Below are 25,005 nucleotides of genomic sequence, written 5' to 3'. Positions count from 1 at the left end.
TGAGGAGGAGGATCACAGGGAGACGTCTTGTAACTAGAGCCCAGACTGGAAATTTGAACCTCTGGGGTTTGTCTCCAGTTCAATTACTCTGTTCGCTAGTTTTGGACATCTGGTCTCTGTGCCTAGGTTCACCCATGTAAAACAGATACAACAATACGCCTCTGCTCGTTTCGTGGGTCTGCCTTGCTGTGGTTTTAGAGGGGGTGGCTCACAGATGTCTGTAATGTTATGTTGAGATCCAGAGATCAAAAAGCGTTATGCAATGGTAGAATAACAGCATTATTGCACTGCTGTCATCTCCCTGATTTTTTGGAAACACAGTTGTCCACAGCATTCAGAAACTGAGCCATCCTGGGAAAGTACCTGCAAACTACTGGATGTTTGCCGCTAAGGGGTATTTTGTTTACTCCTTCATATAAAAGGAACAAGCGATTGTGTAATACGATAAGCGGAAGACAAAATATAAGGCTTATTGCATGTGCCTTCACAGCTAGTCACACTTCTACACAGGCAGAACTAATCCCAGCAAACTGAGAGGTCACTAATTGAGGCTAAATTTGAACAGTAGTAATTAGAAGAATGAGTGAGCTGTATTTTTCTCAAAGCAGATTTGATTTAATAAATTATGCCGCTTAGATAGCCACATTTGCTCTGAAGCAAAAAAGAGAAGGTGCTTTACAGAAGTGTGGTAGATTTACTGGGTAACTGGGACCTGAATTTAGATGATCTACCACAGCTTTGATAGGAAAGCTTCAGCTCTCTGGGGATTCCCTTAACAGACCTGTGATGCATTTAACTAGGCACTAAAAGGCACTTGCATCCAAGGAATCACCTACAGAACACGCGTAAGAGGGTTTTAGGATACTGCAAGCATGCAAACAATGTGGCATCTACTTGCTGCGTTACTGAATGGATAGCAGGGATTTGTGTTGCCTTCCCCACCAGTGTGCGTGGGTAAATAATCTTAGTTGAACTGACAAGTAATGTCTAGTATTACTGACAGGTTATTGATAATACATAAGGCCTGAGATTCCAAGGTTAAGACAAGTTTTGCAGGGTAGAGAACGTTTGTTACCAAGCAGACAGTGAGATACACTGGCATTTCCCTGCAGTTAAAACCCCCCAGCAAAACAACAAAATGCAGTTATTTTGCAGGACAGCACTGATCAGAAAGCTGCCTACTTGCTTTTAATATATTAGACTGAAAGCCTGTGTGCAACAGCTAGTTGGCAACCTTCAAAAAAATCACTTCAGAGAGAGTTACACAATAAATAATAAAAAAAAAAGGAGCGATCTCACACACACTAGTGTAAGTCAAGTATAACTGTTTTTTGTCAGTGATGAAACAAAGGTGCGAGGAGATTCTCAGACCTAAGACCTACCGAAAAATCTCTCTCCACTCAGGGGGAGGCTCACAGTGTTAGGATTTCACCTTTCTGGCGAGGATGAAAAGGAAATGAAGTGAAAGGTGAGATGTGAGAGACTGGAACAGAGACCTAGACCTTTCTTTCTAGTCATAGGGTCAGACATCGCGCAGCTGCTGCCCTTAGATGGCTGTCTGCTGAGCACTGCTAAGTATGTTACTGTATGGCAATCCCACAGGTAGTGGACAGAGAATCAAATAGCTAAAAAAATCCACCAAACACCCAAACAGAAAAAAACCCCACAACATTATCACGGCTGGCCTGCCTGCCGCGACCCTGAAGGTCAAGGTCTAAATAACCCGTAATATTCATGTTCCAGTCTGCAGATGATTCCTGTTAGCTGCGTGACAGATACCAGGCAAAGGAATTTGGCACTAGTTTTGTCTACGCCCATAAGTGGGAGAGATAGCACGAAGATTTAAGAGAAGTCAAACCAAGGCAGTGGTGAAGAGAAGGGAAGAACTCCCAAACCAGCCTTGTCTTTAAAACCATTTCAGATGTGTCCGTTCCATTAGTTCTTCATTCTGCCTCTACTCCCAGTTAATTCACCGCAGCAACACCTCATGAAAAACAAAGGGACCTGTTCTTTATTTAAAGTCAGTTCAAATCCTACAGGAAGAAAGCCCATATTCAACCTAAGGCCCAAAAGTCATATCAGGCATTTCAGTGACTATTAATTGTGTATATTTTTCTACATGCCCCCAGAATGACAGGCTAGATGCTCACCCTGCTATCTCTGCAAGCTCTCTCTGAGATACACTGTTTGAATTCTACTCTTAATTACAATGACAGTCAGACAGCATCTACTGAACAATGTTCCTCAAAAAAACCAAAAAAGGATACCCTTTGCATTTCCTAGAAGGCAAACCAATGGAAGGGCTGATCTTGCTAAGTATTACATGCGGAGATGGCCATGACGACTCTAATGGATACAGAAATAATGACATGCCTAAATACATCGTCCTCTTAAATAGCCAAGATTAAAATTGTAATGGTGAATATTGTACTCTGTGACAGTTTGGGCCATGGGCTCTGTGTTCCTTTTTGCCTCTAAGAAGGATCAGAGCAAAGGACTCTACACAGACGGTGTCCCACAGAACTGCACTAAGCCGTGTGCTATCCATAGGACAGGTCTTTCCAGATTGCGGTGAAGTCTTAAATTCCAGCTTATATTCAGCAGATACAAAGGTTAAGGTGTTCTTAATATGCTTACTCCTTGCAGCGTCCTTCAGTAATGATGCCTTTTAGGGTCGTGTTGCCCATTTAACCATTTAAACAGTTTACAACAACACCAAGTGCACAGGGAAAGGTAAGAAGATAAAAAAGTAAGAAGAAAAGTGGCCTTTGAAGGTGTCTGATAGATTCCAGCGCCTCTCTTCTGTCAGCTGGGACACACCTGCACTCAGGTCTATGTTGATAGCAAAGCTATAGCCATATTCCAGTTGTGATTTTAAGCTGAATAGATGTCCCCAAGCCAGATCTAACGATTAGCAATGAAGATTCAATAGTGCAGGTGTCAGCTGCCCTAGCAACTCAGTGTGATCTCTAGCTGGCTTGGACAGCCCATGCTGAAGCCCAAGCTGTTACGTGCACACTGCTCATTAATTAAGAGTTTCAACTAAAACTAAGGTATTCACCGACGTTGCAGTCAGAACTCCTAAACCAATATGAAAAAGACTAAATCTGTAGTTCAGCTGCAGAACTTGAAAAAGCCTTTTGCAGCCAGATCATCCCGTGGTCCACGTTGCCACGAAGCCACAAAACTGGCCGTCATGGCGCAGCACAAAGCGAGGCGCGGAGGCAGAACAAGGGCCCGCTGAGGGGTGTGCGGGATGGCAGCTGCTGCTGCCGGCGCTGAAAATTCACTCACAGTGAATTCCCAAAAATTCACTGTGCCTTAATGCGCGTTCACCTCGGCTCTGAAGCTGGCCCACTGTAACGCCTGCCCTTCGGAGTGCTGGAAGGGGACAAACAGTCAAAGACGGTACGAAGATTAATAACGGCTGCACAGCCTTGCCGTGACTCACGCGTTAATAGCTTACAGTTTGATGGCTGCCCGTGCTCTTACACAAAGATGCCAAATAGCATATGAACAAAACCACGGGATGGGAAGTTCACCCTCTTTCCAGTATTCACAGTTGAAAAAACCTTCCTAAAGGTTTCTGTTAAGTACTTTTTGAAATGGATTAAGAATCCAGCCCTGCTCAGCGGTGCAGCATGGAGCAGTCATGCGATGCACAAAAATTACAGTTATCTTGCCAGGAAATTTGCTGTGCTAATGCTGCTGTCCTAAGCAGCTCAATCTTTAATCTGATTTCTTTGTTTCTTATTTCAGGCAATCCACTGTAACAGAAATGTTCAGTAAAGACTGCTAAGCCACTTGGCATGTCTATAAAACTCAGGCGTGTTAACTATTCTCCTGCTCTCTCCAGTTGGCCAGGGTCCTGCTCCCTTGCATTTAAGGAGGACTTTAATGTGCTATGATATTGCACAGCTCAGCTTGTAGTTACTATTTTATTTTCCTAGCTGAGCTAGGTAAATCTTGATAAACACTTATATAGGTTACTTTTATGAGGAAAGTAAATCTTTATAAGCACAAATTCAAAGTGAAGCTTTGGCTCGCTTTTTCGGGAACCATCTGTGCGCTGTGTATTTAATCATATTTCTGTTGTTATTGGATTTACTGGATACATTTTATAAAGTGCATTAGGAGATCCACAGGGATGTGATCCACTCAGAGGATGTGACCCAGCAGGATTTTTGGCCAATGATGGTAATAGGAGCAGGATCAAACCAAACCCATCATCCTGTTAGCATTTACAAAAGCCTTCTCTGAGATCAAGAGATAAATAGTAATCAAAAGATGATTAAAAAGAAGTGATATGTTGTGAGTATCTACTTTGGATTTAAACCGCAATTTTTAGAAGGAAAGGAAGTCATCAAGAAAACAGTTTGTATGCCCAACCTGAATATAAACCTGAAATTATCCAGCTGCTGGACGTCACCGTTGTTCCACTGAAAAACACGAGTAGATCAATTCTAGTGAAGGAACCAACTACTGGGAATAACAGTATAGAAATCGTGACATAAAACCCACTATTGAACCATCCACAAAGACCATCTGCTCTATTTAAACGACGGTAGGTTTTTGAGGGGCATTTGTTACAAAGTCTATGCCAAACTTCATGTCAATAAAGCAGCTAAGACAAAACTGGAGTCAAAGAACGGGGGAAACAGAGCTGCCTGGGGACTGCCCGCAGTCCGCCTGCAGAAGTGCTGGTCACTGGGTTAATGACACAGTGAAACCCCCTTGTAGTACGAGAAAAGAAAATCCATTAGAAAAACCTACAGAGACATCTAGCTCTATTACCTAACAACTGCAGTTGTCTGCCATACAGTGGTATATTACGGAGATAAGCAAGCATGATAAAAATGTTATAACCACCTTTAAAAATGGGAGACTGGAAATACAACGCTGTTTTTACTTGCAAAGTGTTTCTCGTGCAAGTGTCCCTGGGAGATGTTTTATAATAAAGTTTGAATGAAATACAATAAAAATCAAATCAAAGCTCATTCACTGTATACCAAACAGAACAGCTCAGGTTTCAGCTTTGGTTTTAAAGCCAGGAAGAGAATCTACTCGATGAATTCAGCTGCTCAGAATTCCAAAAAAGAAAAAGACAATAGCTCAAAAGGTAATTTACAAACAGTCTGGATTTAAGATTTAAAAGCTGATGTTGTCACGAGATCAAAAGTGAAAGACTCGGAGAATTATTCAGCAAGCTGCAAATATCCATAAAATAAATAGAATTCAGTTTTATTCCAGGCTCAAAAGCATAATTTTACACATACAGCATTTTCTTTTCAAGTATGCATATTATAATTACTGCATGCAAGAATATTAATGTATTACACGTTTAATTTGCATGAAAAAGTTATGCAATTACAAGCAAAGCTCAGCCCCCGCTTTGTGTGCACTGCAACAGTACACGTTCACGTACAAATGAAGAGCGTAACCCTGCATGAGGTTATTTATTCAAATTCAATATTGAAACGCTGATTTGAAAAACAACAGCCCGAGCAGATGCAGAAGTCCAATGTCCATGTTGTTATTTTTTTTGCCTACTGTCAGAACATTCCAGCTGGACTGAAGGGATCCAGCGCCATTTAAGATTTGATGACTTGAAAACCAGACAGCCTCCTCTTACTGGTACTTTTCCATTCCCAAATATAGGTCCAATGTGGTTTTCGCAAGAAAGGTATTTTTGCTAACGCCTCATAAAATTCTAGATGAAATTAATGCTCCGTGCCGAAAGCTGTCTCCACAAAGGTGTAAAGGGTCTCTCAGAAGGTTAATAGCGATGATTTCTAGTCCTGGACGACTTCCACGTGGTGACTGTTGCAATCAAGCTGGCAGTGATTTTTGTGTAAATGAGCCCATTATCAGAACTATACGTATCTGGTTACTAGATTATTTCCAAGAAACACACTTTTTTCCCTAATGTTCCAAACACTGTTGTTTCGTTGGTTGTTTTCTCTAAACAATGGTTCCAGGTCAATAGTTTGATGATTAAAAAGCAGGTCATATAAGCAAAAGATAGTTCTTAATCCCTAGAAACATGAATGTGTTTGGGTTAGTTAGCTCTATTATAATTTTTTACAGAATCCAGTTAGATAAGCCCACAGTAAAACAAGTAGGGCATGAAATATAACCATTCTGTGGGGTTTTTTTAACAGAAAAAAATATGTTGGAGATATCAAAAACCTTCAAAAAGACAGGAAGAGAACACGTGGGAAGCATTTAGATGTTAAAAAGAGACTTTAACCTTGTATTAGCCGTGGCCCTTTCAGTCTTTCTGAAATATTCACCTGTTGGCTCGCTGTGCACTGGTACAATGTGTAGGCTGTCAGCTGAGAACCAGCCATTATCAATCTCCTCTGGAGTCCTGCGGCCAGCAGTAGCCAACACTGCATCCCTCGGGGAAGGACGTAAAACCTCTTCATCCTTCTCGCATATGTTTCAACTGCCCATATTGCATGTACTGAGAGTGGCAAGTATCTGCCTGACCTTGTTTGCTGATCTGCATAATTTTACCATAATTTGTCCCCCTCGTGGCACACTTTAGCAAACAGAAGGTGGCTTCTACAGAGCTTTTTCCGAATCAACAGCACTGCTGGCATTGCAAAACGATGTGCTACATTTTGTTTCTACTTGAAATATTGAGGCTTCCCTTGAAGATGTGGGGTGAAATGCTGGTCTTATCGAAGCGTTGCTGCTGCGCTTTGACAAGATCAGGGTTCGGCCACTGGCTCTTTGAGTTACACAAGTGCGTGGTACATAGAAGGTCTGTCTTATCAGAGCCAGAAATCAGGACCCGAGCTATTGAGAAAGCACAGCTGTAACACTGCCAGCGAAGAGCATGGCTGATTAAAGTTACAGTATTATGAAGTATTTTAGACACCTTATTAAGTATTGCCATAAATGCGCGGAATAAAGTGATGTTCTAGGAGTGCCTGGGTGAACAAATTGGAGAAATAGGGGTGTGAGTCATAACAGGAGTTCAGGATTCAAAACATTTCATGCAAAGCAGTACAAAGACATTCAGGTAACCTCTCGTGTCCTGATAATGATGTTGGAAAATCTTTTGTGCATTGCAACATTGGACTTATGCCTGGTGGGGAAACCAAGCTTTCTTCTTTTGATGTATCTAGGGCGATTCTATTTAATCAGTGGTTTGGGTATCTCATTTTAGATATCTAAATTGGAAATTTTTTGCAAATACCTACAGTTATGAAACACCCTATGATCTTCAGGATAGGATAAAATTTTGCATTTCTTACCTGTCTGGAGTTAAGAGAGATGAATTTCACGCCTTTTAGAAACTGCAGGTTTCATTTTTTAGAATGCATTTCTTCAACTGGAAATCAGCTAGGCTAGAATGAATTTACATTTTTTAAAGCCCCTTCTATTAAGGAATCAGAGGGTTTGATTGGCTAGAAAAAAATCAATTCACTCGTTTCTTTGTTTCACTTAGGTAGAAAGACATTTTCACATGGCATCTCCCATTGCCCTGTACCTCTCATTGCCCCGTAATAAAGTTCAAATCTACTTAAGAAAACGTTATTCCATGATTCTTCAAGTAGAAATGTGTGTCTCCACTTCTCCCCACTACAGAAGACTCCCGTCTGCCTTCTGGCATGCTGCTCCAGGTTTCTCAGGCAAGCTAGGAGATTATCTCCTGAGTACGGACTACACGGGAAACTCTAGCTCCGGTGAAATCACTGGCGTTTGGCAGCTGGCCTTAAAGGAGCTAGCAGTTAAGTCTCTTTTAGGTTAGCAGCATAGTAAATTATTTGGTTTAGAAATGTAGTCTACTCAGGGTTCCCTGAAGGTCCTCCTCATGTCCGTGCTTACCTGCCGTTCAGGCCATGAGCTTTCACATGTGACCTGAATTCTTTCACACATGCTACCGCCTTTTATGCTGCCTTTCTCTACCTTGGGTAGATAAATAGGTGAGGACATCTGACAAGCAACTGTCAAACGGGCTGAGAGACAGCATGTGGGTGGCAGGCAAAGGGGAGGTAAAGCACGTCACGGCTGTGGTTGCTCCCTGGAACACTCTGTCAGAGCACTGGAGATCCAGCTGCTACCTCTGAGCACGTTTGCACGGAGCTCCCCACGCACTGATCTCTTTGGGGAGCCTCACTGAAGTGCAGGGATCTCTAACAGTATAGCTATGCTATGCAGAGAAAGAGACCACAGCGGCCTCCTGAAGTATCGCAGACCTGAGCACTGCGTGGGGCACCGGGATCTATCTGCAGGCAGCTCCTTGCAGGACTGCGGACTTTATCTATAATACGCTTAGCACAAGGACTTCTGGTCCTGAACGGGACCCTTGGGCACTGATGCATTATAACAATTAAATAATGACAGTAATAAAACCTGCCTGTGCAGTGTACATTTCATGCAAGCTGAGGCGGCATCATAAGTAAAGCAGTTCTTCCACCTTGTGGTTAGACGGACTACTGCTGGCAGAGTTTGTACCTCAAAAATCACAGGCTGCGTACGAATGCTGCCATTAAACACACCCAGCGCGCAAAGGGCTATTGCTGTCACAGGACCCCTCTCGCAGACCAATGCTACAAATAGCAACTAGCCCTGTTTCGTAAGGGAAACTTTCCTGTGCGTGTGTATTCTTATACTCCTGTGTACAAATAGATTTGTAATGCCCTCTAGCGATCCCAGCCCACAGATGGTACAAGACCTGGTATGACAACAGCTAGGGTGTCTCCTTTATCCTCTTTAGTAAAAAAAGGCCTTTACGCAATGCAACATGCAAGCCTCGACACACTGATAAAACGCACTGTTGTGGGAACAGAGCGTGAGCCTTTCACAGACGTGGAAAATGTGATCTCTCCAAATAAGAGATTGTAGGGGGTTTCTGCAAGCAATGCCACTAGAAGTAAAAGGAACCACTTGGAGCCAGTGAAAAATCCATCTATGCTTCTCTCCCCGTTTCTACTCTCTGCCCCTATTTTCTGCTTTTTACCTCTGGCTATTGAAGCAATCGTATAGTCTGTGGTTTGCATCAGGGTGCAATTCAGCAGGATTGGCTCCAGCGTCTGTCGTCAGTCGACACAGAGCGAAACCCAGTCTCAAAAGCAGTAATTAAATACCAACTTTGTACTAATGCAATAGAGGTATATTGAAATACATAATTTTGCAGTGAATGCTGAAGATGTGCACTGTGTGAAACAGTGTAAGACGTTGGCTAACAAACTGCAGAGATAGTAAGTGAATATTAATGTTTTTGATGGTCCTAAATTACACTACTTCTGAAGCAGGATTAGCTTAGTTATATAAGTGCGACTGATTTGGTTCAAAGAAGACTAGCAAAACATGAAAAGAACAAGTTGTTTAAAATCTATGTCTGCTTCTCAGATGTTGCTGTTCTCTAAAGAGCAGTTTTTAATTACAGGCTATCCTCCTCCTCGTCGTCATCATCATTCCAGTTGTACCAGCTGGGACTATTCTGGACTGAGTCCTCTTGCAGTAGTAGGTGCTTCCCAAACACAGTGTAGGAATCAGACGCAGTGTATAAAATTCCTTTTTTGTCACTCAGTCTGCAATCGGCTGCTAAAATAGTTCCCCAAGATAAACTGCCAAAGTCAGGGAGTCACATCAGGCCAAGATTTGACCCAGTGTCTCACATGGCTTTACTGTAATAATTCCCCAATAACTGTATCTTCCGTTTCTTTTGCTCTTCTGTTCTGCAGTGACAGCTGATTACAGAAAGGAGCTGAACTTAGCTTCTCTAGATTTTATTTTTTTTCACTTCAGTTGGCAAAACAGGGTTTTTTTTCACTGTAAGGTCTTAAGAAAGCTAGCTTTCGTCAGCCATTTTTTCTACCTAGAATTGAACTTCAGTGGCAAATTTCAGCTGTAGGACTGTACCCTCGTTGCCCCAAATGTGTAGTTCAGACCCAGAATGGACAAAATAGAGATGTAAGCAAAAACTACTGAGTTTTCAGCTTCCATGACTAAGTAGACAATTCTACGTAATTATAAGGTTCATTTTTTACAGTAGCAAAACAAAGTATCTTATTGTCTAAAATTATTTTAAAAAACAGGAACCCAAGAGGTCTGGCAGGTGGGCCATGCAAAGAATAACAGTCTATTAAATATTTTTACCTATTCTTATGGCACAGATAAAGGCTACTAGCACAAAAAGCACCTGTGACTGTATCCCCAAAGCCAATTTTTAAGGATAGACTTATCACTGTGGAAGAGAAATAGACTGAGACCCTAGAAGATTGACATTATCTATTTGTCAAAAGAGCAATTACAATAGGAACAGTAGATTGACAAGCTTCCCCTCAGACTCTGTCAAAAATGCCCAAGCTTGATTCAGAGATAACGCCTTTGAGAAGACACCTTTAGTCTTCATGGGTGGAATTCATCTCTTTTAACATCGGATGTCTAAAATATAGGTATCTAGTCTAAAGTGGTCACCTTAGTTCCCTCTATAATCAATAGATACCTCTGGAGGATGATTCACCTAATCTGAAAACAGATGTGTGAGATAGGTAGAGTATTTCTCCAGAGGTGTCAACGTGTATCTCCACTGACCACAGAGTCTAGACAACTACCTAGACACCTGACTTCTAAAGGTCTAAAAGCAGATGAGCCATTTAGATAAGGATAAAGCCACGTTACCCTTTCTAACACAGCAGTGATCTGACACAGTGATGTTATCAGTACCTCTCACTATTAATAATTTGCCTTATTTTAATAAATTCAGCAAATTCTGGCACTTTGTTGCATGCTTCTACCATTGATCCCCGGGATCACTGCTCTTGCTTCCTTGCCCAGACTTCCACAAAACCACTGGTAGTTATTCCTTCTTTTCCACCTCTCGGCTCTGGTAAACTGGTGCCCATGTCAGTAAGTCAAATGATCTTATCAAATCACCTCTGCAAGACAGCATGTCAGTTGGGAAGTGGTTGCTTTACCTCTAATTAGAAATGGGTTTCATAGAGTCTATATGCTTATATGCTGACTTTAGTTGCTTTGTAGTAACACCTCTATTTGCTTTTCTCTTTCCTCTAACTTCTGTTTACCTTTCATTTTCAGACCGGTGGTAACTCCCTCTACAAAGGCCTGGAAAGCACAGAGGACATGATGGGAGTCTCAGAAACAAATACCTTTAGCAGTACCTCAGTGTGAGCACATTTCACTTATTGAATCACAGAGGCACATAAGCATAGAACAGCAGGTTGGAACCTGGTTGGACCTCAAGGATCATCAGGTCCAACCTTCCAAAGGCCAACCTTTTCCCCTTGTTGGTGCTCCTGGGTGACACAGTGACATTTTGATGTACGATGACTTCTCAGACACATGGCACGTTTCACTTTTTTACCAATGCTCTATATTTTATTGGAAGCCCAGCTCGCTCTGGGTGTGTTAAACCCAGCCTCAGGCGCGCAGTGACAGCGTGACACCACCGGCTGCCATTTTGCGTGGGGGATGCAGGGAGTTTCTTTACTGCAGAGAAAGGCCTAAAACATTCCAGCATAAAACCACAAAAGCGGCAAATAAATTTTAAGTGTTTATTTACATATTCATCTGTCGAAATCTCATAAACCAACGTTACGATTTTTGGTAGCTAAAACATGCGTTCCTCAAAATAACCGACGACCTCAGCACCTCCCCATAGCCTTCCCCCGCTGCCAGCCCTATGCCCCATTAAGATGGCGGCGAGGGGGCGCTCAGACTACAACTCCCAGCAACCCGCGCGCCACCTCGTCATCTGATTGGTTGCCCAGCCTCGCGGGGAGCCAATAAGCATCAGGGTCCTTCCGCCCTCCCTGGAGGGTCCTGGCCCCCGGCAGCAGTGCATGACGGGAGTTGTAGGCGCTTTGCGGCGGGTGCTGGAGGGGCGGTTCCGGGGAAGGGCGCCTGCGCAGTGGCGCCCGGCGCGTGGCAGGAAGCGGAAGGGGGCGGCCGGGATCAACCCCTGACGTGTCTCTCCGAGCCCGCCGCCGCCGCCCGCTGTCTGCGCCCGTCCGGCGGCCGCCATGGGCAGTGAGTACCGGGACGCCTCGGCCGGCCGGCGGCACGGGAGGGGAAGGGAGGGAAGCGGGGCTTCCACGGGGCGCGTGACGGCCAAGGGGCCGCGGCTCGGCCGCCCCCTTCTCTCTCACAGGCGCCTTGGGACGGGCTCGTCCCACGGGAGCGCCTCTGAGGGTCTGGCGAGCCCCCGGCCTGGGCCTGTGGCCTCCCTCCGTGGCCTGCGCCCGTTTCCCTTCCTCTGGATTGGGGGCTCCCTCTGGGTTATTTGCCCCCCTCTCACGGTGAAAGACCCATTTCCTGGTTATGGCAGCTCTTCCTAGGGAAGGGAGCTTGCTCTGCGGTGCCCGGTGCCCGGGCCGCTCCGTCGGGCGGGCACGCGCGATCCCGGCCATCCCGGTACCGCGGCAGGGAGAGACAGGCTGTCACGTTGGTCAAAACGCTTTGAGCCAAAAAAAATCAGTGGCGTTGTCAGATTAAACTATAAACGGCGATCTGCAGTCGAGATTTAATCCGAGTGAATGGGAGTCTTTCGAGTCTGCTGCTTGAAAAGCATCTTAGTCAATCTGTATGTTATTGTAGATGTAGGAGAGAATCACGGTTTGGTTTAAGTTTAAAACCCCAATCCAGTGTAACTTTTCAAGCGTTTGAAATTAAGTAATTTTTATGGACAAAATTGACACTGAAGTGGCTGCCTTTGACAAAGAAGTGGAAAGCCACTAGTAGTTTCAGTTCTGCATCTTTGTACGCTTCTTAATTCAAATCTATCCAAAATGTGTGTGCAGTCTTACGTTTGTCTTAAGAAGTTTAGTATTGTTAAAATCACATCTCTCTGCTCCTAGGAGATCTTGTGACTTTGCAGATACTCTTTTCTTTTGTATCCTTTTTCTAAGACTGAGACAACTCTTCTGATTTAAAGATGTGTCCTTTTGACTAGAAGGAGATCATTGCATTAGGCGTTCTGTAAAGTTACTTTGAATTGTTGCTTATGCGTAGTTTGTAGGCGTTCTTAAGCTGTATGAACCAAAAGTAAACCCTGACTTAAAACTGTCTTGGGTATTACATTTCTCAAATATTGGGCTAGAGGAGAAGCTAATATGAAATAAAAATTCAATGGTATTGATAAACTCATGCAAAACAACGGAAAGGGTCTTTTTTTGTGCTGTCAGCCTACTCAGTAAAAGGAGAAAACTCCTCATGTGTTTTTTTTTTTGTTTGCAGTCTATATTTTGCTTACACAGGGGTTCAGCTAGTACGTTATATTTAGAACAGATAATTTAATTTAAAAAAAAAACCAAAAAAAAACCTAAAAAAAACCCCTAACAACAAATCTTTGTCCTTAACTGGGACTTCTGATATATAAAGTACGTGTCCAAATTCAGTTTTACTTGAGCTTTTCCTATGTTCTCTGTATCTGTGTGTTCATTTTGTCTTTTAATTAATTTCCTTACAGTAAAATTTCTTGAAGTAATCAAGCCCTTCTGTGTTATCTTGCCTGAAATCCAAAAGCCAGAACGGAAAGTAAGTTAGTAAAATTTTCCTTCATATGTCTGTATTTGTGTAGTATACAATGCTAAAGCTTAGTTTGTATTTGCAGGATTTGGTTTTTTGTTTTTTTTTTTTTCCGTTGGGAGAATGGCAGTTCTGCACACAATTGTTTGTGTGCTTGCCTGGTACATCCCGCACTGCAGAAATGGTTGTACAAGGGTATATTTGCTGGTAAATGCAATTGTGCGGATATGGTTATGCCATAACAGGGAGCAATGAGACCTTGAAAGCAGTACATTCTGAAGTGTAAACTAGAGTAGTTTAAAATAGCAACTTGAAAATCTTTGCTTCTTAAGTTCTAATCAAAGATTATTTACTAAGATAAGCTTCTCTGTATTTTTATTTTTTTTCTCACCAGAAGCTCTTTCTTGTGAAAACGTAAGATGTATTTCTGTGGAAGTACTAGAATTACCTTCCATTGGTGTAAGCTTGTTTATTTGGCTTAAAGTTTCAATAAATATTTATCATTCTCCTTGGTGTTATATGGTATAAAAGGGGTGAAGAGTGAGTTTTCTTTAGGATGTCCTGTGCTTTGTGCATTCACAAGAAAATCAAGTGAGCTTTAGCTACTGTGAAAGTTTGCTTGATTGACTAGATCTTGTCATCTTGACAGCTTTATCATGTTTGGTTGTTGTTGGATTTGTTGGTTTGTTTTTTTTTTCCCCCCCCTTTAGATTCAATTTAAAGAAAAGGTACTATGGACAGCTATCACGCTTTTCATCTTCTTAGTATGCTGCCAGGTATGTTTCTTTCCCTTGTTTTTAAGGAAGAGCTAAAAGGGTTCAAGGGTGTTATGAAGTCTCTAATCCTGTTTTCTTCTGTTTGTTGGAAATTCAGATTCCCTTGTTTGGTATCATGTCATCAGACTCAGCAGATCCTTTCTACTGGATGAGAGTGATTTTGGCATCAAATAGAGGTATGGTCAGTCTTATCAGGAGCGAAGTTTTTAACTTGGACCAAAACGTTTTTGAACCTGTTCCTGCATCGCACTCTATTTTAATGTTTTATATAAAGTAAAGCTGTTCCTGACAGCAAAATTCTTTTTTCAGCAAACATAATTCTTAAGTAACACAGTACTTCTCAGTAGCTTATCAGACTGACTTTTAACAAGCTTCTGTTATCATTGAAGCCATTTACATCTATGGAGATTTGGAGTTTTTTTATCTTCTTCATTGTGACGCAAAGTGTGGAAAAACCTAATCTTGAACTTCATAGGTGCCTGGGTATGGTACACCCTGTTATTTTCTTCCATTGTGCCTCCTGTGTCCGGCAGGTACGTTGATGGAGCTGGGCATTTCACCTATTGTCACTTCTGGGCTCATCATGCAGCTCTTGGCAGGTGCCAAAATAATTGAAGTTGGTGACACCCCAAAGGACAGAGCTCTCTTCAACGGAGCACAGAAATGTAAGTAGCAGCTGATATTAAAGGCTGATGTTTTATAGTTTCTGTGCCTAACAACGGAAAGTATAAACTGACCACATGATGAATGTTGGAATCAGATATATGAGTTTATGTCATGCTGTGTGTTCATGGTGTGCTGCAGTTTTCTGTATTTCATCAGTCTTTTACTTAACTGCCCTCTGGCTTGTTAGCTGTTAAATGGCAGAGAGGTCTGTAAAGGAGAATTATCAGCAATTGACAATGCTGCCCTAATCTCATTGGATAAACTGAGCAATATGTAGTCTGTGGGGACTTTTAAATTGTGTTGGTCAGTGCTAACCTAAAAAAGATAATACTAAGATGTTTGTAGTTTTTACCTTGCACTTTCAAGCATGGTTCTTTCTCAGCAATAAGACATCTCTGTGCTCATTTGATAAACAGCTTTTAGAAAAATTTGAGTATTCTTTAGCTATTTTGTGCTGTACCATGCTACTTATGATCTTTTTACTGGAAAAAAAAAAAAAAAATCCTAAATTACTAAAGTAATATCTTAACACCCTCAGAGTTTTCAATGTCTAAAGCAATCTTCAGTAACCAAAACCTCTGGCTTCTCAGTGTATTTGTTTCTGTAATGTCTGTGTGTATTTATATTTTCAGTGCCAGATTTCAGTCAAATTTAACTTGCCCTTGAATTTAAACATTCTGTGACTTAAGTATTCTTTCCGAACTTTCTCTACAAAGAAGTAATTTATATTTCTCTTAATAGCCCACTGACATAAATCTCCAGAACTAATACAGACCTCTTCCCACCCCCCACCCCCTTTTTTTTTTTTTTTTTTTGTATTCTGCAGTGTTTGGAATGATCATTACCATCGGACAGTCTATTGTCTATGTAATGACTGGAATGTATGGAGACCCATCTGAGATGGGTGCTGGTATCTGCTTGCTTATCACAATTCAGGTAATTTCTAGTCCTCTCTACTTATTCTCCCTCTGAAATAATAAAAAAGTCGTCCTTAGAGACTGCCTGTCCACATGCAGAGAAAAGACATCAAAGTGTTACTGCTTCCTCATATATATAGTCTTTCCTTGTCTTTTAATACAAGTTCATTTTTTAACAAAAATTAAAAAGGGGTGGGACTAATGATTTATTTCTTTTTTTACTGTAGCTTTTTGTTGCTGGATTGATAGTTCTACTGTTGGATGAGCTCCTACAGAAAGGATACGGTCTTGGTTCTGGCATCTCTCTCTTCATTGCTACCAACATCTGTGAGACTATTGTGTGGAAGGCATTCAGTCCCACCACGGTGAACACGGGGCGAGGTAATATGACAGTCCATTCTCTTTATTTGCATTAGGATTCAATTATTTTATCAAATGAAACATAAAAACCCAAGTAGCTTCCCCCCGTCTTTAAAAATTCCAACTCTTTACATTTTTATATAGAGAGTACAACGATCACTTAAAATATAAAAATGTCAGTTGTAGAAAAGTCTTAATTTTGTACAAAAAAGCAAAATCTTTTTTGCAGTGTGTTAGTTTAGATGGCAAATGCTATCTAAGCATACTAACATCTTAGCTATGTAGTGCAAGTACAAAGACATTTCTTTTGAATTTTGTAGTATCTCGCAAGATATTTCCTCAACTTTAATTTCTTACAGTGCCTCCATTAAAACTCGATAATGGTAGACTGCCATTCTGTAACAGTTGCTGCCCAACTTACTGACAAATATAATCTGTTTCTTTCTGCTCCTTGCACATCTTACTCTTTGCCCCAAAGACCTTATTCTGCAGACCTAGCAGGAGGTGATCTTGTTTGATGCTGTATAGTAGAAAACATACATGAGGTTAGCACGTTTGCTGTAACACAAACAGTAACTAGTGTCTCACTATGAATGATACTACAAAGAATGCTGCCTTCCTGATTATTTTTTTTTTTTCCTGGGGGAGGAGGAGGAAAGGGGGAAAGAACTTGGTGAATGTCAGTTTAGTTTCTAGGCTGCTACAGGGGGATTTGAAAAAACTGTTGGAAATAACATAGCTAATATGAAGGATGACAGTAGTGAAGTTCTGTGAATATGCTCAAGATGAAAAAGACTTGGAGAAATCCTGCTCTGAATCCTGCAGTTCAGAAGTGTGCCTAATGAGACAAAGCACTGAAGTTTGGAGATAATCACAGCACGCCTAATTTGGTTTTTCTTTTCCTTTCCAAGGCATGGAATTTGAGGGAGCCATCATTGCTCTGTTCCATCTTCTGGCTACTCGTACAGACAAAGTCAGAGCTCTTCGTGAGGCCTTTTACCGTCAGAATCTCCCCAACCTTATGAATCTGATTGCCACCATCTTTGTCTTTGCTATTGTAATATATTTCCAGGTCAGTTGGAATAAAGAGGATGTAAAACTGTTTGTATGGAAGTAGATCTGTAATCTGCTTCCTTCTACAGGAAATTATATTTTCACTTTCTAGTGCCTTCAGAAGGCTTATTTTTGTACCTGCAACATCTGTGTGTTCATTTCACACCAGCTTCTCTTAATCAGTTTCCATGCTTACTGTAGCCACACAAAAAACTTGACCTACTTTGGTCTCTGAGAAAAACGCAGATGAGTGTGTACATGTAATATTGCTGCCTAACCCAAATGCCGTTGCTTTTTGCTGGAAAATACTTTGAAGTCTTTAAGCCTGTATGTCTCTTACTGTTTGTTGCAGCAAACTGGTGAAGAGTATAGAAAGTTAATGTTTCTTTTCCTGGCCACTATGTTCAATCTTCTTGAAACTTCAGATTTCTTCTCATGTCTATGTCTTTCATACCTTCTTATATGTGTCCGTTAAGCAGCCTTGCAGGCTTCCAGGCCCTTTGCAGAGTGTTTGCATGGCTAGCCCTCTGGGTAGAGTATGTGTATTTGCACAAGATGATTGCAGGTTTTTTGATGTTGCTGTCAAGGCCTTGCACTTGCATTTTGTGACCTATGGAACAGGTTTGTGTCGAGATATAATGGGGGACTTTCTTTTGAAAACTTTTCAGGGCTTCAGAGTGGACCTTCCTATCAAATCTGCTCGCTACCGTGGCCAGTACAACACCTACCCTATCAAGCTGTTCTATACCTCCAACATTCCCATTATTCTTCAGTCCGCCCTGGTGTCAAACTTGTACGTCATCTCCCAGATGCTTTCTGCTCGTTTCAGCGGCAACTTACTGGTTAGCCTGCTGGGCACTTGGTCTGTGAGTATTCCTTCTAATCTTGCATATAGCTTTATGAGCACCATTATTAGTAATTTGTTTAAATTTAATGGTAGAATTTGAGACCTGCTGTGATGAGCGTAGATGTTAGGTCTCCATTTATCTTTTACCTTGGGTTGCCCTTTGCTGTCCTAGGTATTTTTGCTGTTCCTTATTGTATTCCACTTCTACTTCAGAAACTGCTCGTGACAGTAAAGTTGAATCTTTGTGTGATGCTGTAGCGGTAATGATACACAGTGACATGAAGGTGATAGAAATCCAGGCTTAACTTAGTGGCTAAGAAACAGTGAGAAAGTTGATGACTGCTTGCTTCCTTCTTCTAGGACACGTCATCTGGAGGCCCTGCTCGTGCTTATCCAGTTGGTGGACTTTGTTATTATCTGTCGCCTCCAGAGTCCTTTTCTTCAGTGTTAGAAGACCCTGTCCATGCAGTTGTTTATATTGTATTTATGTTGGGCTCCTGCGCTTTCTTCTCCAAGACATGGATTGAAGTCTCTGGCTCCTCTGCCAAAGATGTAAGTTTAAAATGGTAAATTAGGTAAGCTTACATGATGAAAACAGATGGGCTGTTGTGAGAGTAAGACTGACTTTCTTCTGAAATAGCTGTTATGCTGGTGATCTTGTTGGTAACATTTGTCATTTGTAAAAACAGTGACTTTGATTCTGGATCAGAAAGAGCTTTTAAAAATAAGAAATTTTGTCTTTTTCATACGAGGGGAGGATACAGGCAGAATGGGTTAATTTTTGCCCTGTTTTCTTTACTGCTTTTTCAAAAACAACAAGACCCAAATAATTGATTTAATTGACATTAGGAAACTTTGAACATTGCTATGTGACATCTGATCACTGCGAGGGGAGGCAAGGTAACGTGAAAGGTAGAAACTCTTTCAGTGACAAATGACAAATGCGCAGTGTGCAGATGTTAGGCTTTGAGGGCAAACAGAACTGATTTTCTGTTCAGTAATTTTACTTTTCAGCTAAGCCTCTTCTAACTAAGTGAGAGGTGGGGGAAAGCGTCTGTCGTTTGTTTCACTGGCCAGTTTGGCCAAGCCATGACAGATAGGCAGATGCCGTTTAAGAACTTGCAGGTAAAACTTGAATACCCATGTCTGGCATAGAGAGTTCTTCATTTCTCTTTGTGGAAGATGAACTAGAGGTTGTTATTTTTAACTTGAGAGCACTGATAACAGAGAAGATAGTGCAGTGCATTAATGTACCTGAGCCTAGCTTCTCAAAATTTCCGTTTGCTACAGGATATTTAATATTCGGCAAATAAATCCTTCTGAAATTGGAAAACAAGATGGAAAATAGTTGTCATTGTGGTATCTTTGTATTGTGTGGCTTTTGGGTAGGAAATCAAGTTTGGCAGCCATATGGAATGGTTTAATCCATTCTTTAACAAATATGTAAGAGTTGCACAGTTACTGTAACAGCGTGAGCACTCTTGTTTTGGACTTGCATCTCGCTGCTTGCTGTCAGGCATGCAGGGAAGCACTCGCAGCCATGTATAGCCAGATTTTTTTTCAGTATAAACCAGCATACAGCTTTTTAACACTTTAATGTGTTTTCCTGATGCTGAAGAAAATTATTTTAAGTTCACGTAAACAAGGTGAAAAATAAAAATCGCTAAGTCGTTACTTAAATGTTCACAATATAGTGGAAAACTATTAATTTAATCATCCGACAGTGTGTTTTCTCAGTATGTTAGATTCAGTGACAGGCAGCTTTAGAAGGTCCCTGCTACAGTTTCACTTCCCCTCGGTTGTTAGTAAAATGTTTGCAGGGCTCTGTTGTAACCGTGTACAATTGCAGAAATACAACTTAAGAATAATGTTCCAAGAAGGGATTCTTTCTGAGTCGTATCGTTTCTATCTAGCTCAACTGAGTGTGGGAAACTGAAATGTAGGAGTAGGCACTGCATAGGGTGGTTTTGCTCAAATCTAAACCCTGACCAGGAGAAGGGCAGGTGGCAAAACAGGAATTGAGTTATGTATATGAGAGTCTGCCAGTTTCCAGGTTCGTCTTTTTCTCAATAGGGCTAGAATTATCCAAAAAGCTTTGCATAATTGACAATGTGGAAAAGTCCCTGTGACTACAGTCTCTCTGAAGTTAAAATACTGGATATTTTAAACTCAGACGAATAATATTTAAAAAAAACAAAACCAAAAACCCAAAACAAAACCTCAAAACCAACCACCACACCACCGCCCCCCAGAAAAACCCCAAACCACCACCATTTGCTGAAATGCCTTGCTTCATTTTTTCTGTAGTCCTAAGTTCCATGGCCTTGGCGAATGATGCTAAACTTACTTGCTCCATTCCTTGATTCAATACAGGTTGCCAAACAATTGAAAGAACAGCAAATGGTAATGCGAGGCCACAGAGAAACTTCAATGGTACATGAACTAAACAGGTGAGCTAAATGTTTCACAGGCTATTTATATAGTGTTACAGGGAAACACATTGAGAATTTTGCTTTGACTTCCATTTTCTAGACCCTAGAACACAAGTATTCTTTCAGCTTCAACATTACATGCATGAGACACAGAATATTGTCTCTCATGAATGACTGAACTTGCACAGCGCAGCATATTCTTGCCTTACAGTTAGAGAATGTGCTTTAAATTCTGGAGCTTGTATTTTCCTTTTGTTTCAGTTTTTTCATTTTTATAGTTAATAATAAGCATTTGAGGGTATTTTACTACTTGAAACTGATGCACAAGTATATTTTATTGTAAGTTTTAATGTGTTATATCTTGTGTACTGTTTTCACGCAGACAAGTAGTTACTTAAATCTATTAGGTGCAGAGGCAGGCAGGGGTCAGTCTCTAGGTTTTGTAATTGTAGGGTAAGATCTATGCACCCTTCGTGTTACAGAAATGTTATTGTAACTTTACATTTCAGTCATCTGCAAATGACTTGAGCTAGTAGCCCTAAAATTAATCTTTGTGCTTAATTGCGTGGTAGACTGTAATACCTTCTCTTCTTAGCTTAGCATTTTTTTTCCGTCCTGTCGGGTTGAGGTTTTTATTTCTTTACTTAGTATACTGGCACTATTGGATGTTCCTCATCTTGGATAGGTAGACACATGAGAGAGGAGAGTATTCTACCACTGACTTCTTCCAGTTCATCTAGTTTCATTCTTTTTTAGTTTTTTTTCAAACCACCTGGTTAGATTATCTCTGAAGTCTTCTTTAGGTTCTCAGTGGGATTGGTTTTCTAGAAAGCAACCTGCCTCTGATGTAAATATTTCCCATAGATCCCACATACCACTACCCCTAATGTATTTGTAGTATCCTGAGCAAACCCTGATGGTACCTTTTCTGTTCTCGTTTTGTGTTTCACAGGTACATCCCTACAGCTGCTGCATTTGGTGGTCTCTGTATTGGCGCCCTCTCTGTGTTGGCAGACTTCCTTGGGGCAATAGGGTCTGGAACTGGAATTTTGCTCGCTGTCACTATCATTTATCAGTACTTTGAAATTTTTGTAAAGGAACAGAGTGAAGTTGGCAGTATGGGAGCTCTTCTTTTCTAAAGCTAGCTTCTCATGGACCCAGGAAAGAGGGGAGGAACATTCTCAAAATATAGCCAGTCAGGTGAAAAGAAGTAATGTAATGTAAACTTGATAATGTCATTCTGTAGGAACACATATTTTAATGTTTCCAAAGTGCATTCCCTTATGTTCTCAAACTTTTCTAGCATACTGTTTGAATTTTATAAATTGATGAGTAAAAAGGTGCAAAAAAATTTTTTTAAGGAAATTGTTTTTTAATTATGTGTTAGGAGAATCAGCTTTCTGAATTGAATTTAATTCAATGAATCTTGACATTTTTTTGAGCCCCTTTCAAATTTAGTATACCTGAAGCCTTTACAGGTTTTAGTAAATAATTGTGGGGAGGGTTGAATGTTTGGAAGGGATTTTTTTTTCCATTTTACTTATTTTTGCAGCTCCTTTGCAGTAGTGGTGAGAAAAAACTCTCCCTCTAATGCTCAAGTTCCGTAATTATGGTTGTAAGCACAAACAGTGTTTAATATGTTCAGTTTTGTGGTTGGGTTATTTTTTTCAGTATGGCAGATTTGGAAGGCAGTTGTTTCTTTTTACTAAATAATATCTCGAGTTCCAAATGTTTTGTCTTGTAATTACTACGCTAGACCTTGTTCGATGTTGAATATTGGCTTGAGACTGTTGTCAAGTTTCTGTTTAAGGTAAAAATGTGTTCTTTCCCACCACTCCTCCTCCATCAGCAGAAAACTCAGGTCAATCTAGATTCTGCCAGAATCTGTGCCTAAGAGTTGCGACTTTGAAACTTGGTCATACTGGCAGCTTTGTAAAACCTTCTAATTTTCATCGCTGTTAGTGGTAGCACTTCTAGTTCTGATGCTGGCTGAAAGAAATGGATGTTATGGCTGCTTAGATGCAAATCTGCTTGTGCTCTTTGCTAAAGCTAAGTTTCTCTCATTGATAATAAATTCTGGTCTTGTAACAATCGGGGTGTTATCTGACTACTCATATCTAGCGAATTTTGAGTCTCATTACCACAAAGGAGTGTGAAAAGAATGTATGTTACTTGTCTGTTTCTATAGATCTAGGTATGAGACCCTTGTCAGATAACTCTTGTTGCTTGCGTAGAAGGCTTTTTCCATCCATTGACTTGAATGGTGCATAGAAAATTACTTTTTCAGAAGGTGTTGGGACTCCTTTTTTTGAGGATCACGCCTTCAAATTGGAGAAGTTACAGTAAAAAGCTTTAATGGACCAGAATAATACTTAATTTTCCAGTTTAATTTAGATTGTCAGTACTAATAAGGTGCCTAGGACCAAATGCAAATATTTGTGTATGAGTCTTGTAAATACACCTTTCCCCCGTTGGAATTGGACAACGTGGAGACCAGAGCGAGGACTTAAAATGTTGGAATGTCTCTCTACACCGCATCAACATGCCTTCTGGGCATTTTGGCATGTTGGGCCGACAGTATATGAATTACTGTTTCTGCTTGGAGTGATGGGACTGTGTTACGTACCCAAGGAGCACAGATGACACCCAGAAGCCCTTCTAAAGGCACTGAGCTCAAATACCAAATGTGTGAGAAATCTGCAAATTTGGAGTGAGATACATCTGTCAATAAAAGTGAAACTCCTGGGGCGGGGATCACAATTGGAAAAGGAACAAAAGTATTGGGATAAAGTGAAATGCTCTGCTCGTTTACCAACCATTCACTATTATTTCACACTACGTTCATTAATTTTTCTGTCTTTCATGAAGTCCTAGTATGCCACAGCACAATTTCGATGTGAAATAAGGGAGAGTTAAAGAGTGACTTTAAAAGGAGAGGGAAGAAGCGTGGTGTGGTGGTTCTTCTGCTTTGGGGATTTTTGTTGTTGCTGTTTTTCCAGGAAGCCCAATACAGATTTTGTTTTGAAATAAAGGACTCCACTTTTGGGCACGCAGTTCTGGCTGGGCTGGAGCTGTACCTGTTTTTTTGGTCGTTATCATCTGTTGGAACTGGTTGCAGTTTAGACCGTGGGCTCTTCAGCGTCTAAGCAGCACTTGTTCTATGCATCTGCATTTCTGTTGTCTGGTGCTGGAGTCTGTCTTTTATCGAGCAGCTATGTCCTCAGAGCAGGACCTGCGGATCATACAGTGGATGTTAACAAAAAGAAATAATGCCGAAACAATCTGCTTTATAATGAAATAAAGTTCATCTTTGGAGCTAGTGCTTGGCTTTTGGTGCTTTGAATACTGTTAGAATTCTAACACCCGTAGAATGATGTTACCCGCCTAAGCGCCTGTGAAAGAGATCCCGCTCAAAACAGCCCTTTAGAGTCTGAGTGTAAAATAAAGACAAATTGTATTTGCTCCAAGGTCTTCTCTTAACAACAGGTTGCCAAAATAACAGAACCTTAACCATTCCTCCGGGCTTTCCTGTTCCAGAAGAGCTGCAATTCAAGAGGCGCCCCACAAGTAACTAGTGGGAGAGGGAGGTAACGATGCATCGGTTGAACAAACACTGTGTTTCCGTAGGGAATACGATGCCAATCTTTTTGTAGCGTGATAGTAGTAACAGGGTACTAATTGAAAGAACAAAACTCGACGCTGATGGTGTTCCAAATATTGTTTGGCTCTCTGAGTTTAATTTAAAGTTCACTTGGAGTAAGGAAGACCTATCTTCCTCCTGAACAGAAATACGCTTAAAAGCAAATTCATTTCCAATACTGGTATTGGATGCAAGAAGTTTGGCCAAGATTTTGGTTGTGTGTGAAGTAATTTTAAACAACAGCTCGATTTCTGCCTTGCCCTTTTATTTCTCCCCAGGAAACATATTACTAGTAACGGTGGTTGCTGTAGGAATGTTATCAGACACGTGATCACAGACGTAATTAAGTCAGTGTAGCTGTGATGGGTTATCTGCAAGGCAACTAAGAGAAATGCCAACACCAAGGCCAAGTTTGAGATCCTCTTTCTGCTGGTAGGATTTTTAAGTGCAGAATTCTTTGCGTAGCCTTTTCTTCTGCACTGTAGATTTCACGTGGAAGCTTGTGCCATAGCACTTAAGTGACGGATGTTTGACTTTGTCCCTGTCACCGTTGTTCAGGAAGCCTTAAAAATCATCTAGTTTATTCTAGTTCATTTCCTCCTAGAGCACATCTCCGTATAATTTTGAGATGGCAAACAAAAGGACTTTTTCCTAATTATTTGAACGGGTTTTTTTGTGTTTTTTTTTTTTTTTTAAAAAAGTCTTTTTGGCTGCAACTATAAAGGTTGTTGCTTTATTCTGTGAAACGTTTCATGGCTGTGCTCCCTTTATTACTTCTGGGGATGTCCCTGGACTGTAAACACCGTGA

At 41.0% G+C, this 25,005-nt stretch overlaps 1 protein-coding gene across 1 annotated transcript; it reads left to right on the top strand.

The window, feature by feature from the left end:
* The first annotated feature begins 11,902 nt into the window (after window positions 1-11,902).
* SEC61A1 (SEC61 translocon subunit alpha 1) lies at window positions 11,903-23,877 on the top strand. Its single transcript, XM_054216418.1, has 12 exons — window positions 11,903-12,009; window positions 13,448-13,515; window positions 14,217-14,282; window positions 14,380-14,458; window positions 14,816-14,947; window positions 15,775-15,884; window positions 16,093-16,246; window positions 17,137-17,297; window positions 17,947-18,144; window positions 18,486-18,677; window positions 20,499-20,575; window positions 21,510-23,877. The coding sequence occupies exons 1-12, from the start codon at window positions 12,003-12,005 to the stop codon at window positions 21,694-21,696; spliced, it is 1,431 nt and encodes a 476-aa protein (XP_054072393.1). The 5' UTR covers window positions 11,903-12,002; the 3' UTR covers window positions 21,697-23,877.
* The last annotated feature ends 1,128 nt before the right edge of the window (window positions 23,878-25,005 follow it).

This window comes from Rissa tridactyla, chromosome 10, assembly GCF_028500815.1.
Source record: "Rissa tridactyla isolate bRisTri1 chromosome 10, bRisTri1.patW.cur.20221130, whole genome shotgun sequence".
Lineage (NCBI taxonomy): Eukaryota > Metazoa > Chordata > Aves > Charadriiformes > Laridae > Rissa > Rissa tridactyla.
This window is presented reverse-complemented; position numbering and strand designations above follow the sequence as displayed.